Below are 19,016 nucleotides of genomic sequence, written 5' to 3'. Positions count from 1 at the left end.
TCTAATTCGACTATGATAGGAAAAATATAGAGGGGATAGCGAATAAAAAGCCTAGAAAGTGCGCTTCATTTTTAATGAAGATATATGAAGGTGAAGACGCTTAGAAAAATATTGACGTTGGGACTCCCAGCCACCGTCCCTGGATGGCTCATAATCTAAAATGATATTGATTATTCCAGCTCCGCGTAATTTCGTACCTTCCTAGAAAAACACGGTAATTTCTACTGAAAATTCCGCGAATTTGTAAATGGAACATTTATACTCTCTTCGCCATTACATAATTCCTTTCAAATGTTACCGTGCGCTAAAGATGCTAGAAAATATCAATACCTAGCTGTTATGTTTAAACATGAACTTCATTATTGATAGTAATTTTTTTAAATAGTTCAGCGTTTGAGAGACCTATTCTACCGAATGTTCTTATACAATATTACGAAATATTTTTCAGAACACTAAAATTCTTCTTTTCTCTAGGGTTTCAAACGGAAACCATTGAATTTGAGAGTGGCTATCACGAGGATACATACTCCCGGATGAGGTCCCTACGCGTAATAGAAAAGCCGCGTAGAATATACACATCCAAAGCCCATGCAGCATCCGGGACTTCCCAAGGGGGCGATTCAAAAATCTTAACTTTCTTCGCGAAAGAGTTCAGTCGGGTATAACTTTACCTAAGCTAAACACACGAAATTCCCTCGGGATATTCGCCATTCGAGAGAGACTGCACTACGCCCAAAGAGTGACAAAACCTAAAGAGAAGGATTTCAACGTAGGAAAAGCTGAAAAAATAAGAGGAGCAAGACGTATAATACTTTCGGGATCAAGCCTCGAATTGAACCTTGATACATAGTGTATGATATCGTTATAACACGGGAAATAGGTTAGGTTACGTTTCAGTTACAGGAGGAGCTTCGATCTGTGGTGGTTTGAAGGCGCGGGGATAGTTTGGATGTCGAAAAAGCTGGAAGACTTACTACTAATCCAACTGAAAGTTCTCTATTATGATGTTTGCTTTTGGTGAGTTAATGTTTAGTACTAGGCCTTAAAAACACTTTTAAGACCAACCGGCCAAAGGTATCAATATAATAAGATAAGAAAATCTATAACCAACGCGAAAGTAAGGAAGTAAAAGAACAAAATCAAAAAAAGGAAAATTGCTTTTTATACCCCCGACGTTTCAAATGGTTTCGCTAACATAAAGAAGGGAGACGATTGCCAACGAAAGAATGGCGGGAGAGAGACCCCTTTACGCCCACCTTCGCCAAATCGAACATTCGCTATCGAAATCCGATCGCTTCTCCCTCATCCCCCCCCCTCTCTCTCTCTCTCTCTCTCTCTGACTCGCAAGCAGTTTATGTTTAGCGTGTGTGTGAGCTAAGATTCCGAAGGCTCTCTTTTCAAACACGAGTATTTCTTGGTACTTAACGATTTACAAAGAGCTTCCCAAAATCACTTTGTACATACATACATAAAAGTCTATATCAGGATTCTAGCTCCAATTACACTCGTATATTGGGGAGTTTCGCGAGAACGGAGAGAATCCTCGAATTGTAATTTTGTACCTCCCCAAAAATCACTCTACCAGTCTATCATTTTGTCATTTAACGCGAGATTTACATCGAAATGGAAGACTAATTGAGTCACGATTCGTACAAAAGCGAACACTTCTATTAACTGTGAATTAACGTACAGTATCCCATTCTCTTACCAATCATCTTATAAATACTTGTTCAAAATTTGAAACGGTTTTCGACAATCTCTTTCTTAGTTAATTAAACTTATTTTAAAATAAAAATAAATATAATCTTAATGAAAAGAGTAACACAAATTTACGTCGAAACAATATTTCACGCAAAATTCTACATAAATTATAATATAAAGAGCATAAATTCTGGTCAGACTTAAAAATCCCCGGCAGAACATTTAAAAAAAGCCTTTTTTTAACTCAGTAAAATTTATGAAAAAGTTCAAGCAGCAAAAAAAAAAATATTTCTTTAAATTATTAGAATAGTTTTCTCGTTGGCCCCTTGGAAAGCTTTTTGACCAAAAAAGTAAAAAGGTGGGCAAAATTTCATTTCTGAATTAAGCAGGATTATAAATTAGTTTTGCTTTTCTCTTTGCCCGCTATTAAAGAATGAGTTGTGAGAATTTATAGTATGTGGTAGGATAAAGATGGTTGGTAAGAGGGGGTGAGAGCATTTAGCTATATTTCCCAGAATCCCTCGCCTAAAACTTCCCAACAATAAGAAAGAAAGGAAGGAAAAAAACCCCAGTCCGACCTCCCCCTTCACCCTATTTGGAAGAGGAGGGAGAGCGCATTACGCAGTCCCAATAGTAATCCGTTATGGCTTGATACCGGGAACAATTCCCGAATTCGCAAGGCTTAACCAAGTCAAGCTAAGAAGGGAGTAGGCGTTCAAATACGAATATAACGTCACGGTATATTTGAAAAAAAGAAAAAAAAGTGCCCGAACTGGTATCAGGCTTGGTGCAGGCGAAACCATAAGGATCAGCCGCCAGTTATGACAATTTTCGTGGAAGGGAGTCAAGACTTGGATTTGGGGACCAGTAAACATGTAGTACTACGTCATGCAACGTCACGTTTGTCAAAAAATATACCAAGAAGGGGTCGGAAAAGGGGGTAAATTAGCTGAACTACACTGCGAAAATGACTACCAGAATGACGGAAGAGGGTGGAGCTAGTGTTCTACTTCGGTTTCTATGATAATGACTAGTTCCAAATTCTCTCAATAGCGGCGTTGTTGTTGCTTGCCGAAAATTTTAAACCTCTGCTCTTCTGAGGTAGATAACTTCGTTTACGTCATCAAAATGCGCCATTTTCACTGGCTTGCCACGAGGTGGTTTGAGGGGTTGCAAAAATGGAGGATGATGATTCTTGGGTCACCTACCCCTTCTTTCCTCTCGCAAACCCCTTTCCCATTCCTTTTTTTCCTCAGTTAGTGATTTATGGTAGATGCTTATTACCTCGTTCTTCCTTATTATTGGTTCCCCGCGCGACCGTTGCGCCATCTCTGTAGGCCTATCAAAACTATACAGATAAAAAACCCAAGAGTCGAACTTTGGGGACTTTTTATTCTTTTCCAAGCTATGCTCCGTCGGTTCGAGTATACTTATTTGCGAATGGCTAATGCGGTCGCTATTTCCGAGTGAGATTCTAACTTAAGAATAGCGGCAAAGAAACTCGGGGAGATGTGGTGGGAGGTTATTAAAAATAAAATGAATTGAGAAAAGCACTATACTTGCCTATAATAGAAACCAATGGGTGTATTACCACGTAACTGATTAAGACTCGTAATATTATACACGTAGAATGTTATAAATTTTCCTCTAAGGACTTATATTAGACCTAATATCACAATATATAATTTATTTCAAAATAATTATCTTTAAATATTTTGAATTGCCCCTTGTGGGATGCTTCTCCCTGAACAGGGGTTTGTTGCGGGTAAAACATTTCTACAGGCGCTCGTAGGAAATACATGGGAAGTTTTGCCCCTGAACAGTGCTTTCTTACAAAGCATATTTTTAACTTTAAAAAAAATACGCGGAACTTCAAATCTTCTCGGTATTAAATGAACTTATGATAGGCAAGTACTTATATAACCACAGATATTTTTGGGTGCTCCTACACTAAACTAAATAACAGTGCAAAAACCAATTCGCATTAGAGATAGAGCGAGAGAGGGCTATCAAATATAGTCCTATGTCGATTAAAGTTTTTTTAAAATCACCAGTTGGAAGGCAAGCAGACCCCATAATTTCGTTTTACGCTCTTACATGTACACTACTACTACCACCAAAACTGCAACGTACTTAAGTTTCTACTGATAAAACCCAATGCCCTTTAAAAAATAAAAATAAAAATAAGAGCCTGCAGTTCCAAACATCTGAAATTTCAGATTCTTAAAAGCAACACCGAACCAAAAAATGATAGACTACGCTCCTCTTTATAGGAAGAAGGCGAACCTTTGGCAGCAGTAGGAAGTGGAAGGAAAAAACACAAGTAGAAATGAAAGTAGGACAAGACATTAGTCCTATTACAGGCTAGCTAAAAGTACCAAAAAGCTTCGTCTATCGGGGAAAAAAAATACTAAGAAAAAATGTGAAGATCATGGACATCTTCATCTGACCAGTCTATAGTAGCAATAGAATTTCTGTAGTTATGAATTGATAAAATTATTACGTGAATACTGATAGTATCGTAGGTTTTCTGGTACTAATGAATCATAGTTTTCAACCCAGTGTTGTCAGGCCATTCCCATATTCACTGGGAGATTAAATAAATTCTCTGAAAACGCGCTCCTATCTCCCAATTCGACGTCTTTTAAGTCTTTTATCGTTGAACGGTTTCAATTCAAGTCCAAACCAAGGCATAAGATCAATTTAGGTTCGATATCAGTATCAGGTTTATATGAAACAAAAGCTTTAATTTTGGTAAGATTTTCACCTGATCTTACGAGTGGGGACAATACTGGATGTGATCTTCCAAGACTTCCAGGATTAGTTTTTAAAATTTTTGACAATTCTTAGAAGATGGGAGAGTGTAGGGTGTAGTCTATTGTCATCTCGTGTTTAAAGTCCAAGTGCAACTATAATTGTTATTGAAACCCAATACATCTTCAGTCAAGGTTTAAAAACGGTTGTTATTGTTTCACATGAAAAATATTCGACATTTTGGCGCGAACATTTTTACCTCGCACGTGTCCTTTAGACCCCTCCCATTTCTACAAGTTATTTTCTTTCTTTTTTTATTATTTTGGCGACACGAAATTTTAGAGTGCTGAAAATGTTTCTTTTATTGCGTGCTATAGGCGTCTGGAAAAACAGTTCAATATGATATTTCAACCCTAGGCGTTTTCCGACGCTATTTTCCAACAACTATCCTCCTCCCACTTTTTACAGCCACGCAGTCAGATGGCAACCGAACCCGCTCTTCAACTACATAGGGTTAATGACAAAAAAAAAATGTCGAAACATCGTTTCCCGTCGATAGAAGCTGTAAGTCCCTGGGTTTCGATGCCTTTTTCCGTTTCAAATATATTAAACATGATTACGATATTTCGGAAATTTGAAGGAAGGTCCATTTGTCATTTTTCAGTACAATAGCCGGAAAATATCGGGGAAATGATCTTGGTACATCATATTGATTATTTTTTTTTCTTTTAGCCAACGATACTCTTATTTTTAAGGTCAAAGTGTAAAATGAAATTTTAACGGTTATTTTCGCCAACCATGTCTATATTTAAAAGTGGGTTGTGGCGCTAGAATAAAAGCCTAAATTAATAAATCCGTTAAACCTTGTTCGAATTTTAAAAATTTGGCACGATGTACCTCGAGAGCTTAATGTCACTTTATTTCGTGAATTCATTAATTTTCGTTAAGCCTTTGCTTGTGATTTAATAGAATCCCGCGCGCTTTAACTATTGACAATGTCACGTGATTATACTGAAGAAAAGGGACATTCTTGATAATAGATGAATTTAGGTTTAAGAGGATTGAGTTAAGATCTTGTATAACGAGATTGGTAAAGTAGGTTCAAGGTCTATTATTTATCTTTTTCCTGAATTTTAATCTCCCTTATTCCCGATGGGTGAGACAAGGCTTAACACGCTACCTTTGAAGCAGACTACGCATTATTTGTCAGTTAGAAATCGAGCGTTAAGCCTTGCCACACGCATCGGGAATAAGGTGGATTGAATACGCGACGATAAAATTCAAGATAAGTACCCAGAAATATCCGTTAAGTTTTGCATTTATAATTAACTTTAATGTTGAAAAGTTTGAAGTATTACGGGTCACGGAGGTCTCGCGGAAGAACTGGAGATCAAAGAAATTTTTAGTCTAAAATTAAATTACCTATTTCAACTTTTTTTTCTCTCTATTATTATGCATTATCAGAAGCTCATTTAATTTTCGTCAATAATGTCAAAAATCAAATTTTGGAAGATTTTCCTAGAAAATGCATTATGATCTCTGCATGGTCCTCTTTAAAAAAGGCGCGAAATAAGTAGAGGCGGGAATGTTTCAAATTGCATTATCCTTAAAGAGCTGGAAAAAGTTGGAAGAGTGAAGAAGCCACCCAAAATAAAGAAATAAGAGGAAATTCGGAGCTCTAAGATTGAAACTCGAGGAATAAAAAAAAAGATCTTTGGGGTTTACAATAATTTTCCAGGAAAAAGGGTTTATTCTTCAATGCCTTTTAAAGCTCAATCCCCTTCTCCAATGGAATCGCGCGCTTCAATCGACAAAGACGCAATTCATCACGTCATTGCTTTGCCCCCGCGCAACCAAAAAGAGCAAGGGTGCAATATAGAAAAGAAGTTGCCCCCTATAGACAATGACCTCCATAGCACCACTTGTACCATAAAGTGAATATTCTGTTCAGTTTGCCGTCTTAACCCCGACATTAAATACTCGAACTTATTTACCTTCAATAACAACAATTTTAATGATGATTTGATGCTAATGTTACCTCATTAAAGCTCCCTTGAATTTAACCTGAAATTGGAGAGACGAGTAACATAGTTCCGAATTTGATACGGCAGGGCTTAAAACTTTGGTATCAATACACAATGAAGACAGACATCGAGTACATATTTGAACCCGAGCTTAAAAATCGGATACAAAAATCACTTTTCGAGGTTTGTGTTAGGAGGACAGGGATGGTGTATGGTGTCTTCTTGGCCGAGCTAAACTTTATCGTAGCGCGCGCGCCACGATGCGGCCGGCTACTAGTGGTAATTACTTCCCGTAAATCAAGCGCAAAAAGAGGAAGCGGGCCGGGTGGGTGGTAGCCAGGGCCCTAAAATGATATTGTTTTATACGGTCAATCTTTGCCGCCATATATGGATCGCGATTAATATCGTATAACGTTGGATAAACTGTCAACGACGCTACGAACCCGAGTTGACACGAACTATTGATAAATCGCAATATAGATCAAAATGACCCGATACTGAGATGAGAAAGGGGGGTAACCCGGCTACCCTTAATGGTCTTTCGATTAACGATGCCCTGCGTGGTACAAGAGAGAACTGGATGGATCTTATATAGAAACGTGACGACGAGATAGTAGCGAAGCGGGTTTCCGCCTGGCTTGTTTTAATATCGTTGTACAAACGATTTTCAACACCATGGATGAACTTGTTTATGAGTTACCACCCCCTGTATCGGAAGGTACTTGGAATTATTGTACATATACCATGTACTATATCGTTAAATAATAGCTACGAAATTTAGGTAATTAACAAAATGCGCTGGAGGGGAATTTAGTTAAGTTAAAATTTCTTTTTAAGGGTATTAAAAAAACTCTTTATGGTGTAATTAAATTCATTGCATCATAATAACTAGTATTTAAGTTAATTACGTGAGAAATGTCGTTTAGGAAAACATCTTTCGAACTTAATTGTATTAATTTTTACCTCTCCTATAGTTAAGTATGGACCATATACCTATATTCAAGAGCAGTTAACAAACTAAGGCTGATAAAAGTAATCGATGATCTTGGCATCACTTAAAAAAATGAGGATTATTGTAGACTGCTGCATTCCATTTTATTTTCACCAAGGTCGTGTATTTCTACTGTAATTTTTTTTTCTTTTTTTTTTTCAATATATTTTAAGTAAGAAATTTGCATATTGGAAATAAAAAATATCTACAATAGTAGAAGAAAAATGGGGGTAACCCAAAAATGATAACTCTAAGATAAATTCTCGAATTCTCTTTGAATACAAAAGCCAATAAATCATGATACAAAAAGTGAAGAAATAAAAGAGCGTGGATGAATCTTTCATAAACGAAAAATATTTTGTTTTTCTTGTTCACGAAAGAGAAAATAAATATTTCTCAAAACTTGAAATTATATCCCAAAGGCTTACGAAAGATTTTAGAAAATTTTTCTAATAAAGATGAGGTAGGCCTACTATATTTTATTTAGTAAATAAGGGGCAACGAAATTATATATATATATATATTAAAATCCTGTAGCAAAAATCAAGAATGATTAAATGTGGAGATCTGAAGATATAGTATTGATTTCCCTTAGAACTTCTATGACTCCGTTTACAAGTTATGATTGGAGTATTTTGCGCATGATCCCCTTAAGCTTGAGTATGACTCTAAAATGCAATACTAACGTATTTCGGTCTTAAGACCCTATGTAAAAATAATTATAGACCATACGACTGGCTAATTTTCTAGTTTGTTTATATTAAAATTCAATTGAAAAAATGCGGGCACATCATCAAAATATCAAAATTGGTTTTTGGCTTTTTTGTATCCTCGAGGGCAAAGAAAGAGAAGAAAAAAATCCCGAACTTCAATCGAGATTTTTTAAAACTAACTATATATACCGGTTGTTTTCTCATGGGATAAGATTCAAATTGGAAACGTATTCATTCGTATGGATTTACGGAGAAACGTTGCGGCAAAATACTTTCCAAGAAAAAAAGAGAGCTTATTTCCATGTAAAACCAGCCCGGGATTTACGATACACAGTATGTACCTTCGAAGAGACAGTTTTCTTTGTATTTTTGTGTTATTATCCATTTTTCAGAGATGCATAGCCAAACTTTAAGGATTATTATTTTTTTTTATTTATAAAATATCTTGCGGGATTAAGTCGAATTTATTTCCTTTCTCAAGTTTAAATCATACCAAGAATTCCTTTGAAGAGCTGAGAATCGTACACTGCGACTTTGATGTGTCAGAAATACTGGTTTGAAAAAGCGACACTGTTTTTTTTATTCTTGAAAGAAGCTAAATCGCGGGCCGGTAAATTGCTTCTTCCGAACAATAGCAATTAATAAACCCTTTCAGTCTACTTCGCATTACTCAGAGAGCCTAAGCCTTGACAGACCGACCGACCCTCCAATAAAGATAAATAGAAAATTCACCGAAATATTTACAACTGCGGGCTTGAAATTAAGGTTAGGCCTTGGAGATTGCCAGTAGATACCTGGGTGGAAGAGTAACACCCGTTTCCGGAAAGTCTAATAGCTAAAACAAAGTAAATGGAGTAATTTTGGTGTAGCCCTTACTCTCTCTCTCATCTGATACACTATTGATTAGGATGGGAGCTGGGCTGTTTCGCCAAGTTTCGGGGATTTAATTACCGGATTGAGGGTTTGGAGGATGGGAAACGGAATTCCTTGGAAACAGCGACTAAAATTAATTAAGTAGAATAGTCAAGCCGTGTTTCGAAGGATTTCGCTTTAGGCTTAGCAAGCTCAAATACATGTGGCGGTTATTTAAAATGATCAATTCCGAAAACGATTATTCACGTATCGCATAAATTAAAAGCTAAAGGGTCTATGGAATTTTTCCAATATCGTTACTTACATCGAGTTCATAAGATACGCTCCATAAGTTAGTTTGTCACTAGTGAGAGCTTGTGACGTACCTGAAACGTCATAGATTCTCGTAAAGCGATGCCTGATGAGGCGCTCTTATTTCTTATAGCACAGACTAAATAGGAAGATGGACTGCAAAACTAACCGAGTGTAGTCAATTCTCGCTTACGTCGTTCTCGAACTAGCTCGAGCTGTAAGTCTCTAGCATTACGAAGTATAAGTGGTGCCATACTTATGGAACATATCTTATAAACTTACGCTTATACCATGCTAAAATTTATATCTCGATAAAGGACCGGCAAAGAATTAATTTTGTCCAGTGAGCTTAAAGGAATCCCCTATTGGGTTTATATGGTTCCGGGTTGACTTAATATTAATTGGATCCTTTTTAATTTAAATGGTAGCCCTGTACTGACCACAACCTCCCTCCAAGTACCATGGCCCCCCGAATAACTGCAATTTCGTTCATCCCATCGAAGGAAAAAAAAATACCTCGAAAGTTTGTATAAAAAGTGATACCCTTGCAGTTTCAATCAAGGATTTTGTGGCAAATCGAAACTCATATAGGAGGTTACGAAGAACCAAAAGAAATAAAACATCCTTTAAAAGTAAATGGTGGGAATTAAATTGGGGCAGTAAGGCGTGAAAATAATCAAGGCTACTTTCTTTCTTTGTCTTTCAGTTAGCAGTTTATATATCGGTCTGCAAAAAAAGAGAAGAAACGGGAATCTATCGGGACAATTTTTGCTCGGTGGTCAGTCAGAATGGCACGCCAAGGAAAAAGAAACAAGCAATCCACCTAATGAGGCGAATAGTTCCGAAGGAAACAGTCAAAACCAGATGATAGGCCATTTTTCCTTTTATTGTCTTCCTTATAAAGACAAGAAACGCCCCGACCAGCCACCAAGATTGCTTGCTTAAAGACGAATCAAGAATCAACCCTGCCGCCCAGGGGCTTACCGTCTCAGCTTTATCCAGCGTAATACAATTTCAGCGGCATCAGCAAATTACCAAAATCTAGGCCTAATCCAGTTCCCAAGCTTAAATCGTTTGATTAGTTACATTAAACAAACTGTAATTGTAAATCATTCTCAATGACAGCTAGTCTAGCAGCTACCATAACCACGGAACAGTACTAACAACAAGAATCTACAAAATACTACAAATCATGTTGGAGTTTTCTCTGGTATTTTCATAGTACTTCTCCATATCAAAACTATACCGCGTGTTCATTCGTTAGTGTCTTTTCAACCCTTCTGTTGGAATTAAGATATATGGTAGAGTCAGCTTGAAAAACTGAAGCAGCGAGCTAGCGTAATAAAATTATTCTTTGACCGTTCAAACACTGCCAATTTTCAGAGAGTTAGATTCCCGGATGTATTGGAAGAGGGGAGGGAACCGCCAAAACATCCCCGAAAAGAGAAGACAAACAGAAGTAACAAACAAACAACGGCATTTGGTCGGTCAGTCCAGTGCAGTGCGGAAGGACCTGCGGGAACTGACCACCAGGCTTACGCCACTTTTCTTACTTATTGAAAATGACAGCCCATTCTCCCTTGCCATTTCAGCGAACGTTAACTAGTATATGCCAAAGAACCGAATGCGGCTGGGTCGAGTCAAATCGTTAATTCCAGATGCGTGGAGAGCTTACGAGAATCGCTATTGATGTTTGGTCGAAATATTTTGAATTCTAATATTTATCATTACCTTTTTTTGTCGAGTGATTCAAGTCGAAGCGGACAAAAAACAAATAAAATAGAAGTGTATCCGGCTTTATTGACTTGCCATTTCAAAGAAGAAGGATTACGTGCCTTTCGCCTTCAAATTTGTCAGTTTAGTTAACTTCATTATTTTGCTGCGAAACAATATTTGACAGAGAAAAGCCGTTTAGTTCCCAACACACGATCGTCGTTCAGTCGTTGTTTTTACAGAAAGAAAATAACCGTCGGTTGTCCGTCCGTTAGTCCAGATAAAGTTGTTATTTAAGTCTACCGTAAATTAGATAAAACTACTCGATGGCTCGCTTGGTTCACCCCTTTAGCGATAGCTTCTGTTCTTCCTTTAGGGTACGAGGCGCACACATCGTTCCGTTTCTTTTTGGTGATCGAGCTTTTGCCCTACTTGTATGACAGTCACTTTGGGCTCGAGCGAGCTCTTAATGAATTGCCAAGATAAAAAGATCATCTTTTAGCCCCTAGCCCATTATGTACCTTTCTTTGATTTTTTTCTTTCGCTCTTTCCTTTGACCTTTCGTGAGACTGATGGTTGATCAAATTCATTTTTGTAGCAGGGTTGGCTTATATAACATTTCAACAAGAAGGGTGTTTGTTAAAACGCGTGGAATGAACATACACCCATAATTTGATATCCAGAGCAGTACATGGGGGCGCAATTATACAATACATTGAGTCTCTTAAAGCGACGACTAGTTTTAGAGCACACAAAGGCTTAGGAAAGATAGGAGTTGTACTAGAACCCAAGGTTTATTTAAATAAATTCACAGCGACTGTTCTCGAACCAAACCCAAATTCTCATTTAAACCAAAATTTTCATTTAAACCCCGTTTTTCTATGGTTAATTTGCATTTGGTCTCTCATGCAAAGACTGTTGAATTGAAGATATAAGATTCGGTGGTAACTGATTCCAAATTCAAACCTCGATCCCGGAAATATCGTGACCAGTTTGACCTTTGATTTTAGGTACCTCAAAATTATGCGCGTAACCTTCTACACATTATCGCGTAACCTAGCTCTAGATAGACTGGAGTATGAAGGGATAAAAAGAGGGCATCGGGGGTCTATGGGGACCTTCACACGCAGTCCTCTCGGGTGACAGCTAGTCCAAAAGAAAAAAGGTCCTAGCACGCGAGGAAAGAGAATATGGGGTGGGCTAGGGATTAGAGTTACCTATCAGTAAGCAAATAGCCGACGGGTGACAAGATTAATAAGGCAGTTGTTTGGAGCGATGCGATGCGACGTTAAGCCTAATTTATTACTGCCGACCTTTTCTAGCTGTTGCGATTTTTCGGTGGTCCAGTCCACTTTCGAAAATACTCGAGTTGATTATTATAAAGTATTCATTGATCTTCAAGGTACGGGTCTCGTACGGTTCCTTAAGCAATCAATAACGAGTTCTCGGATGGTAAAGGTATAAGGATCGAGGGGCCCCATTTCGCTGACTGAAATGAGTCAAAATGACCCAATTGGTTTCCTATAACAACTTCGCGTTGATGTACTTCTAAGGTTGGAGAAAGACCAGCATACTAGGCGGGAGCTTCTTTCCGAGACCTTTAGTTAATTTAATTTGCTTTTATGCCCCGGTCTCTTTTTCGCAGCCATTTTAGACGCGTATATCTAGCAAACTACCCCGAGCCTTTGGCCGCGCGTTCGCCTAGAGTTCATTATTTGGAAAACCTCCGAAAGGGTTTCGCAAAGTTTTAGAGCTCCCATATTTTTATTCCCGGGCGCTAATTTGATCGCCTATCTCCGCGGGCCTTCTCTCCTCTCGTTCTGGCTTGGGTAACTCGCGTTTCCCCCCTTGCCTGTTGGAAAATGAATTGCTACGGAATTTAAGTGCAAAGTGAAAGAAATTGCTGATAAATTAAATTGAAAATTCTACCTCGAAACTCTTTGGAAACTAAGATAAAATCTATCCAATTTTTGGAAAAACTATTATAAATTTACTATTATGTATGTACATAATATCTGTACACTAATCTATGGATGAATCTTGCCAAGAATGGTTAAATACAAGAATATTATCATTTAACCCCAACAACAACATTATTAGTATTTGCGCAATCACTCTAATAAAGTTTACCGATGAAAAAACATTATTTAGAAAATACAAGAAATTCTGGCCGACCTGAATATTCATTTTCTTGCGGGCATAATACCGCAGTATCATACGCAACGGAGCAAAAATTGACCCAGGGAGGGTTAGATCTATAAAGGGCCTTTTTCATAGCTGTAAGGGATTCTGGAGCATCTCTGACTACTGTATGTAGTAGCGGGTAGCGCGGATGAGAAACCATTAGCCTTATTCGCTTTGGCTAACAAGTACCGGAGTAAAGAAGAATATATTCAAAGATTAGGTTCTAATGCTCGGAGTGTGCAAAACGGGGGAAAAAGAAAAACTGTGAAGGAACAACTGGCGTTTTGCCAAACTAACTTATCGGCGGCCAGCGGCCGACCCCTTTCTAGACAAGATGGCCCAAGGGCTGGGCCTTAATAGTAATTTTACACGGCTCACGTGACCCCCCGTATAGTTGACAACTAAAAACATTTCTGAAACACAATCGTGTATCCCTTTAATTTCTAATAACGTCACATTTCAAATAATATTAATGAAACTAAATTGTGCACCCCACTAAAGTATAATTTTTAAAAACCATACGAATCAAATAATGTATTTAAACAAAATCCTGGATCCCCTAAACCAGAAATCACTATGACCGTAAAGCGTCCCCTCTATTTTACGAAACCTAACCTAACCATCCAGCATAATCTCTGATGTATCACGCGCACAAAGTGCAGTAGTGCACGAAAATTATCATCTTGTTTCCCTTCACTCAAAAAAGCCCGCGAGATGTAAACTACCTTTCTTTCCTCTCTCTCCGAGCGGGATGCCCCCTCTCCCTCTTCCCCCTCTCACTAATACACGGCTCACGTGACCCCCCGTATAGTTGATTTCCAATAAATCGTACAACTAAAAACATTTCTGAAACACAATCGTGTATCCCTTTAATTTCTAATAACGTCACATTTCAAATAATATTAATGAAACTAAATTGTGCACCCCACTAAAGTATAATTTTTAAAAACCATACGAATCAAATAATGTATTTAAACAAAATCCTGGATCCCCTAAACCAGAAATCACTATGACCGTAAAGCGTCCCCTCTATTTTACGAAACCTAACCTAACCATCCAGCATAATCTCTGATGTATCACGCGCACAAAGTGCAGTAGTGCACGAAAATTATCATCTTGTTTCCCTTCACTCAAAAAAGCCCGCGAGATTTAAACTACCTTTCTTTCCTCTCTCTCCGAGCGGGATGCCCCCTCTCCCTCTTCCCCCTCTCACTAATATACCAGGCAGGCAGTTCTCTCTCTACGCGGAGCTTCGTATCGCCACCGCGTACGCTACCGATCTCTCTCTCTCTCATCGTAAGCGTACGTCCGGCACAGGGACAGGGACAGGGACAGGGACAGGGGTTTTGGTGCCGTTTCTTAAATTTTAAACGGAAAAATTCCGTGTAAAATTAAAAAACGGGCTATAAATACTTAGCAGAAATACATCACCGAAAGCAGACCTAAAGTCAAGAAGTATATATTAGAAATTTTTGGAAGAGAAGTAGGCCTAGAAAGTCGACTGGAACACGTGTTCATCGCACGAGGTCCGATGTCGTCGTATCATATTAAAAGGTCATAAGGCAAGGTCATTTAGAAAATTATTCTTTATGAAACAACATCGAGCATTATATCTGATGAGTTAAAGTCCATCTGTACATTTTGCAAGCGCGCATCTGTCCAAGTAAGTTCAAGCGGAAGTAAATGGTTGAAGGCATAAAGATTAAGCCGTGAACCTTACTTCGAGAGACAAACTTTGGACTACAGTATAAGCAAAAAATATCCAAACGGAATTTTTTGGGGGAAAGAACTATTATTTCCTTTAAATAAGCCGATTACGATGGTGAGAGGTAAACTGTTATTTTACGTTATTTAGGAAAACTATTTCGGAAGCTTATACCAGAAGAGGGTGTTCCCAAAAAACCCCATAATACCAAGTTACAGTCAACTAGAGCTTCTTCTCTTTTATGAAGCCCTTTAGGTCAGTTCCAAAACTCAAGCTTATCAATATCATCACAGCGCAGCGCACTAGGTCTACCTCTAGGTCAAATGCCATCAGGACCTTCAAGGTTACAAGTATCGCGAGGGTGAAAAACCACGTGACGTGAAGGAATTATTTGGTTCTATATTGTATTTTAATTCCCAGCTGACGACTTCCAATATGGTCGCCAAAACCGAGGTAAGAGATAAGAGGGTGTGACGTCACCACAATATAGTTCCCACTAAATGGGCAACAGAAAATTCTAACCCCCCCCCCCTTCCCTAAGCTTAAAATTCATTACAGTCTTGTCGGGCCCTCTGTGAGTCAAGTTCGTAAAGTACTGATTTAAACTGAACGGCTAACCTTTATCTCTGCAATATCTTGACTCATAAATGGCCTGGCAACACTAAGGCTCCGTACCATGAAGCCGTGACCCTGATGCATGATTAATGAAAAATTAAAAACTTACCATAATTTCGCAGCGAAGAGAGACCAGATAGATTTAATAACTGTTCATTTAATAACCACAAATCGTCTTTAAAAGATGACCACAAATGAATGATGATTAAAAATAAAAATTAACTTTCGCGTAGAGCGTTTAAACAACAAGCCGCTTCTAACCAGAAGAAAGGACTTAATAAAGTATTTTTGTACCACGTGGATTATGAGTGTGGGAGAATAGAGTAATGTCAGGTTACGTATGCAAACGTTATAGAGTGCTGTCAGAAGCGCCGGTGTGACGTCACCCATGCTGTTTTCCCATAAAGAAAAAACGGTAACTGTCATGGCCGCCCATTGCTAAAGGCAGACTCGTGACGTTTAACCTTGCATCTGACGTCACAACTGACAGCACTCTATACCCTTCTATCTCTTAGCTCAGTGTCATCCCCCCTACCAGGCGCGTACAGTGTCCTCTCTTACAAAAGCGCGCCTAGAGGGAGGGATACACCGTCTACTCCCCTCTCTACCGACACTACTCTTATAGTGAACTTTAGACAGGCGTTGACCTTGAGTTTATATATGCCACTTCGATGTTAAAAAGGGGCTAAGCAAACCCCCTCAGTATCGAGACATACATGGTGGTTAATCCATTGTCTTTTAAAGCCACGTTCACACTTACACGGGAAACCTGTCCGAAGCGATTCAAAACGTTTCCAAAGTTCATTGCGGTCAAAACTGATACTCGAGAAGCTAATTACAAACGCGGTTTCTTGAAGTTGCTTCGGTTTTGGGAGCTAGTTTCTAGTTTTCAGGGGTATTTCACATGGGATGAGACTCGCATTAAGTGTACAATACCATAGCCCATTCGATCACGCGCATCACGACGCAAGCTGCTCGCGCTTTGACAATACACATCCGTGGTGTGAACCGATACTGTTGAAATATCTAAACTAGTTGGGCAAATAAGTTGTCAACTGATTCCCTTGCAAGTGTGAACAATGCCGACTCAATTTAAAAATTGAGTCGGTATTGGTGTGTGAACGTACCTTAAGTCTCATACCCCAACATGCCTACAGCGCCGGCGCCAAAATGTGAGACAGAAGGCGAAGTTTTACCCCCCCCCCCCCACCAGCATCGCGCCCCCTAGCGTCAAACAGAGCTGCGAAATTGCAATTGACCTTAATAATTATCGTTGTAGGCGAGTTTTTGCAAAATTCAAGGGATGAATTTAATTTTGAATTAAAGAAATAGGAAAATAAACAAGTAGTCGCGCGTGTTGCAGAAGATAACCCCACCTTAAATTTTATTTCAGTAAAATTAAAATATTGTTTTGAAAACCCTGAATCATTTTTATTAATCAATCAATCAATCAAAACTGATTCCAACAACGAGCTAATATAGCTTTTCAGATAAGATTTGTTTTTTTTTTAGACTACATAAAGAATTTTCATTAAAATAATTTAAATTGTTTTTATAACAACCACCAAAATACACTGATCAATTTAGATGAAAATCATTAGAACTACGCGTGACTTTAAACAAATTCTTGAATATCTTGAATACTACTAATGATTAAAAATTGTGGGTGGGTTCAAAGCAAAAGCTTAACTTTATTGATTTGTTTCACTTTTAACTTCAAAGACGAATAGACGATCGACAGAAAAATGATTTTTAATTTAAATTTCTTTAATATTTCAGCCAGGTTGGTTTTTATTCAGTGCTTTACCGGAATTGATATTATCTACATGTACATAATTCATCTTTCTTAAATTACCTATGTTTTTTTTTTCAATTTACTTTGAAGGAGGTTTAAATTCAATCTTTCTGCTCTTCAACGCATTCCATCGATGACGTTTATAGTAATAAGCCACGCTTATCAAGACAGACATGATCATAAGAACCTAAATGAAGGGAAATATCAATTAAAATTGTTAGAAATATCAGTGGAAAAGAGTTTTTACTAGATTACCTTAATGGCCATCCTATGACGATCATCCCATTCTGGTTCAGAGCACCATTTCAAGAAAGTGGCAACATCCTTAGCCATTTGACTGGCGGTAGCCGGTGTTCCGTCACTGTACTCCATGGCCTCATTGTAAAGAGCTTGAGCCATACCGATAGCTCCTCCTTGGAAATAAGGATTGAAATAGAGGCCTTCCCTGATTTGCACTCCTTCCGGTGGATCGCAATAACCGGTTAACAAGGAAAAGATGTAATCCTCTCCGCCATGCCTGGCCAAACTAATGTAACTTAGATCCGGAGGTAAAGCTCCGTTGTTAGCGGCCCTGGCAGCTTCGTCATTAGGATAAGGATTAGGGAAATAATCGGAAAGCTTTCCAGGACGTAAGAACATTTGTCCTTCTTCATCAGGACCATCCAAAACTTGAATTTCAGCGGCTTCGTTCTTCGCTTCTTCCTCAGTATGCGAAACGTTGATCAAGTTACGGTAGGCAATGAATTTCATGCTGTGGCAAGCTGCACAGACGTTTTTATATACTTCATAGCCACGGCGAATACTAATTAAAATATACTTGATTAATTAGTGTTTTTATAATAAACCGAGATTTAATTTACCTAGCATGATCCAATGAGCTAAAGATTGAAGAGTTATGGCTCCATTTTTGAACGGGAGGGTGTAACTCTAAATCAGAAGCTTCCACAGCATTGTTCAGAGCATAAACTAAGCTAGCTGCGCCTGCAGTTGCAATCCCAGCTGTCGTTATGAGCTAATTTTCAAAAGAGTCTTAGAAACTATAGATTTACCGTTATGGTTTTAGAATTACTCACAATTTTCTTTGACTTTGGCAATGACTTAAATGTAGATAAAGATGCCTAAAATAGATATTTTCAAGTTAAAAATGTTTATACAGAAAAGCTCAGCTTCATTTCTATAATTTTATAAACTTTCGGGCGTCTAATTCTAAATAACAAATGTTACGTAAGGGGTCAAAATAATAAAACCACTATATGCACCATATTTCTATGATATGCACTAATTGCAGACTGCGTGTGACCAAGGCTTAGTTTTTAAAGGTTATATGGCGATCTAAGGTCATTTTGTCTTACGGTATTATAACTATTATAATAATAAATATATGGAAAAAGGATTAAAATTTATTTTACCTTTCTCGTTGAGATCCCATTCTGTAATTTTAGAAGGGAAGAAGCTTGAAATTTCGTTACAACCGATGCCATATCCTCGTTTTTCGGAAAACGGATCCCGTCGGCGAAAAGTCCTTGGGAAGGGGCAAAAATTCGTTACCGCCCCACTTTCTGCGGATAATGTACAGAAACGGAAATAAGCTTTAATTTTTTTATTATAAAATATGGGTTTTTAGCCTCTTACTGCTTAGTTTTATAAATTTAGAGAC

At 38.1% G+C, this 19,016-nt stretch overlaps 2 protein-coding genes and 1 long non-coding RNA gene across 3 annotated transcripts in view; 1 reads left to right on the top strand and 2 right to left on the bottom strand.

Moving 5' to 3' along the window:
• Window positions 1-15,793, bottom strand: part of LOC149650684 (uncharacterized) — a 163,471-nt gene extending 147,678 nt beyond the window's left edge. Inside the window, exon 1 of the mRNA XM_089847281.1 lies at window positions 15,674-15,793. The gene's annotated coding sequence lies outside the window, so the exon portion shown is untranslated. The remainder of the gene's footprint in view (window positions 1-15,673) is intronic.
• On the top strand, window positions 4,833-11,738 carry LOC149650685 (uncharacterized). The gene is made up of 3 exons (XR_016370844.1): window positions 4,833-5,019; window positions 9,776-9,979; window positions 10,054-11,738. It is a non-coding gene; the product is annotated as an uncharacterized LOC149650685 (long non-coding RNA).
• Window positions 15,794-17,231: 1,438 nt separating the features above from the next.
• On the bottom strand, window positions 17,232-18,918 carry Cyt-c1 (Cytochrome c1). Its single transcript, XM_089847277.1, has 5 exons — window positions 18,769-18,918; window positions 18,433-18,477; window positions 18,220-18,371; window positions 17,615-18,161; window positions 17,232-17,546 (listed from the first exon to the last, which is right to left on the bottom strand). Exons 1-5 carry the CDS (start codon window positions 18,838-18,840, stop codon window positions 17,439-17,441), a joined length of 924 nt encoding a protein of 307 aa, XP_089703403.1. The 5' UTR covers window positions 18,841-18,918; the 3' UTR covers window positions 17,232-17,438.
• Between the last annotated feature and the right edge of the window lie 98 nt (window positions 18,919-19,016).

The sequence above is a fragment of the Phalangium opilio genome, unplaced genomic scaffold (genome assembly GCF_054372755.1).
Source record: "Phalangium opilio isolate 3A_F unplaced genomic scaffold, DU_Popi_V2 ptg000082l_1, whole genome shotgun sequence".
Lineage (NCBI taxonomy): Eukaryota > Metazoa > Arthropoda > Arachnida > Opiliones > Phalangiidae > Phalangium > Phalangium opilio.
This window is presented reverse-complemented; position numbering and strand designations above follow the sequence as displayed.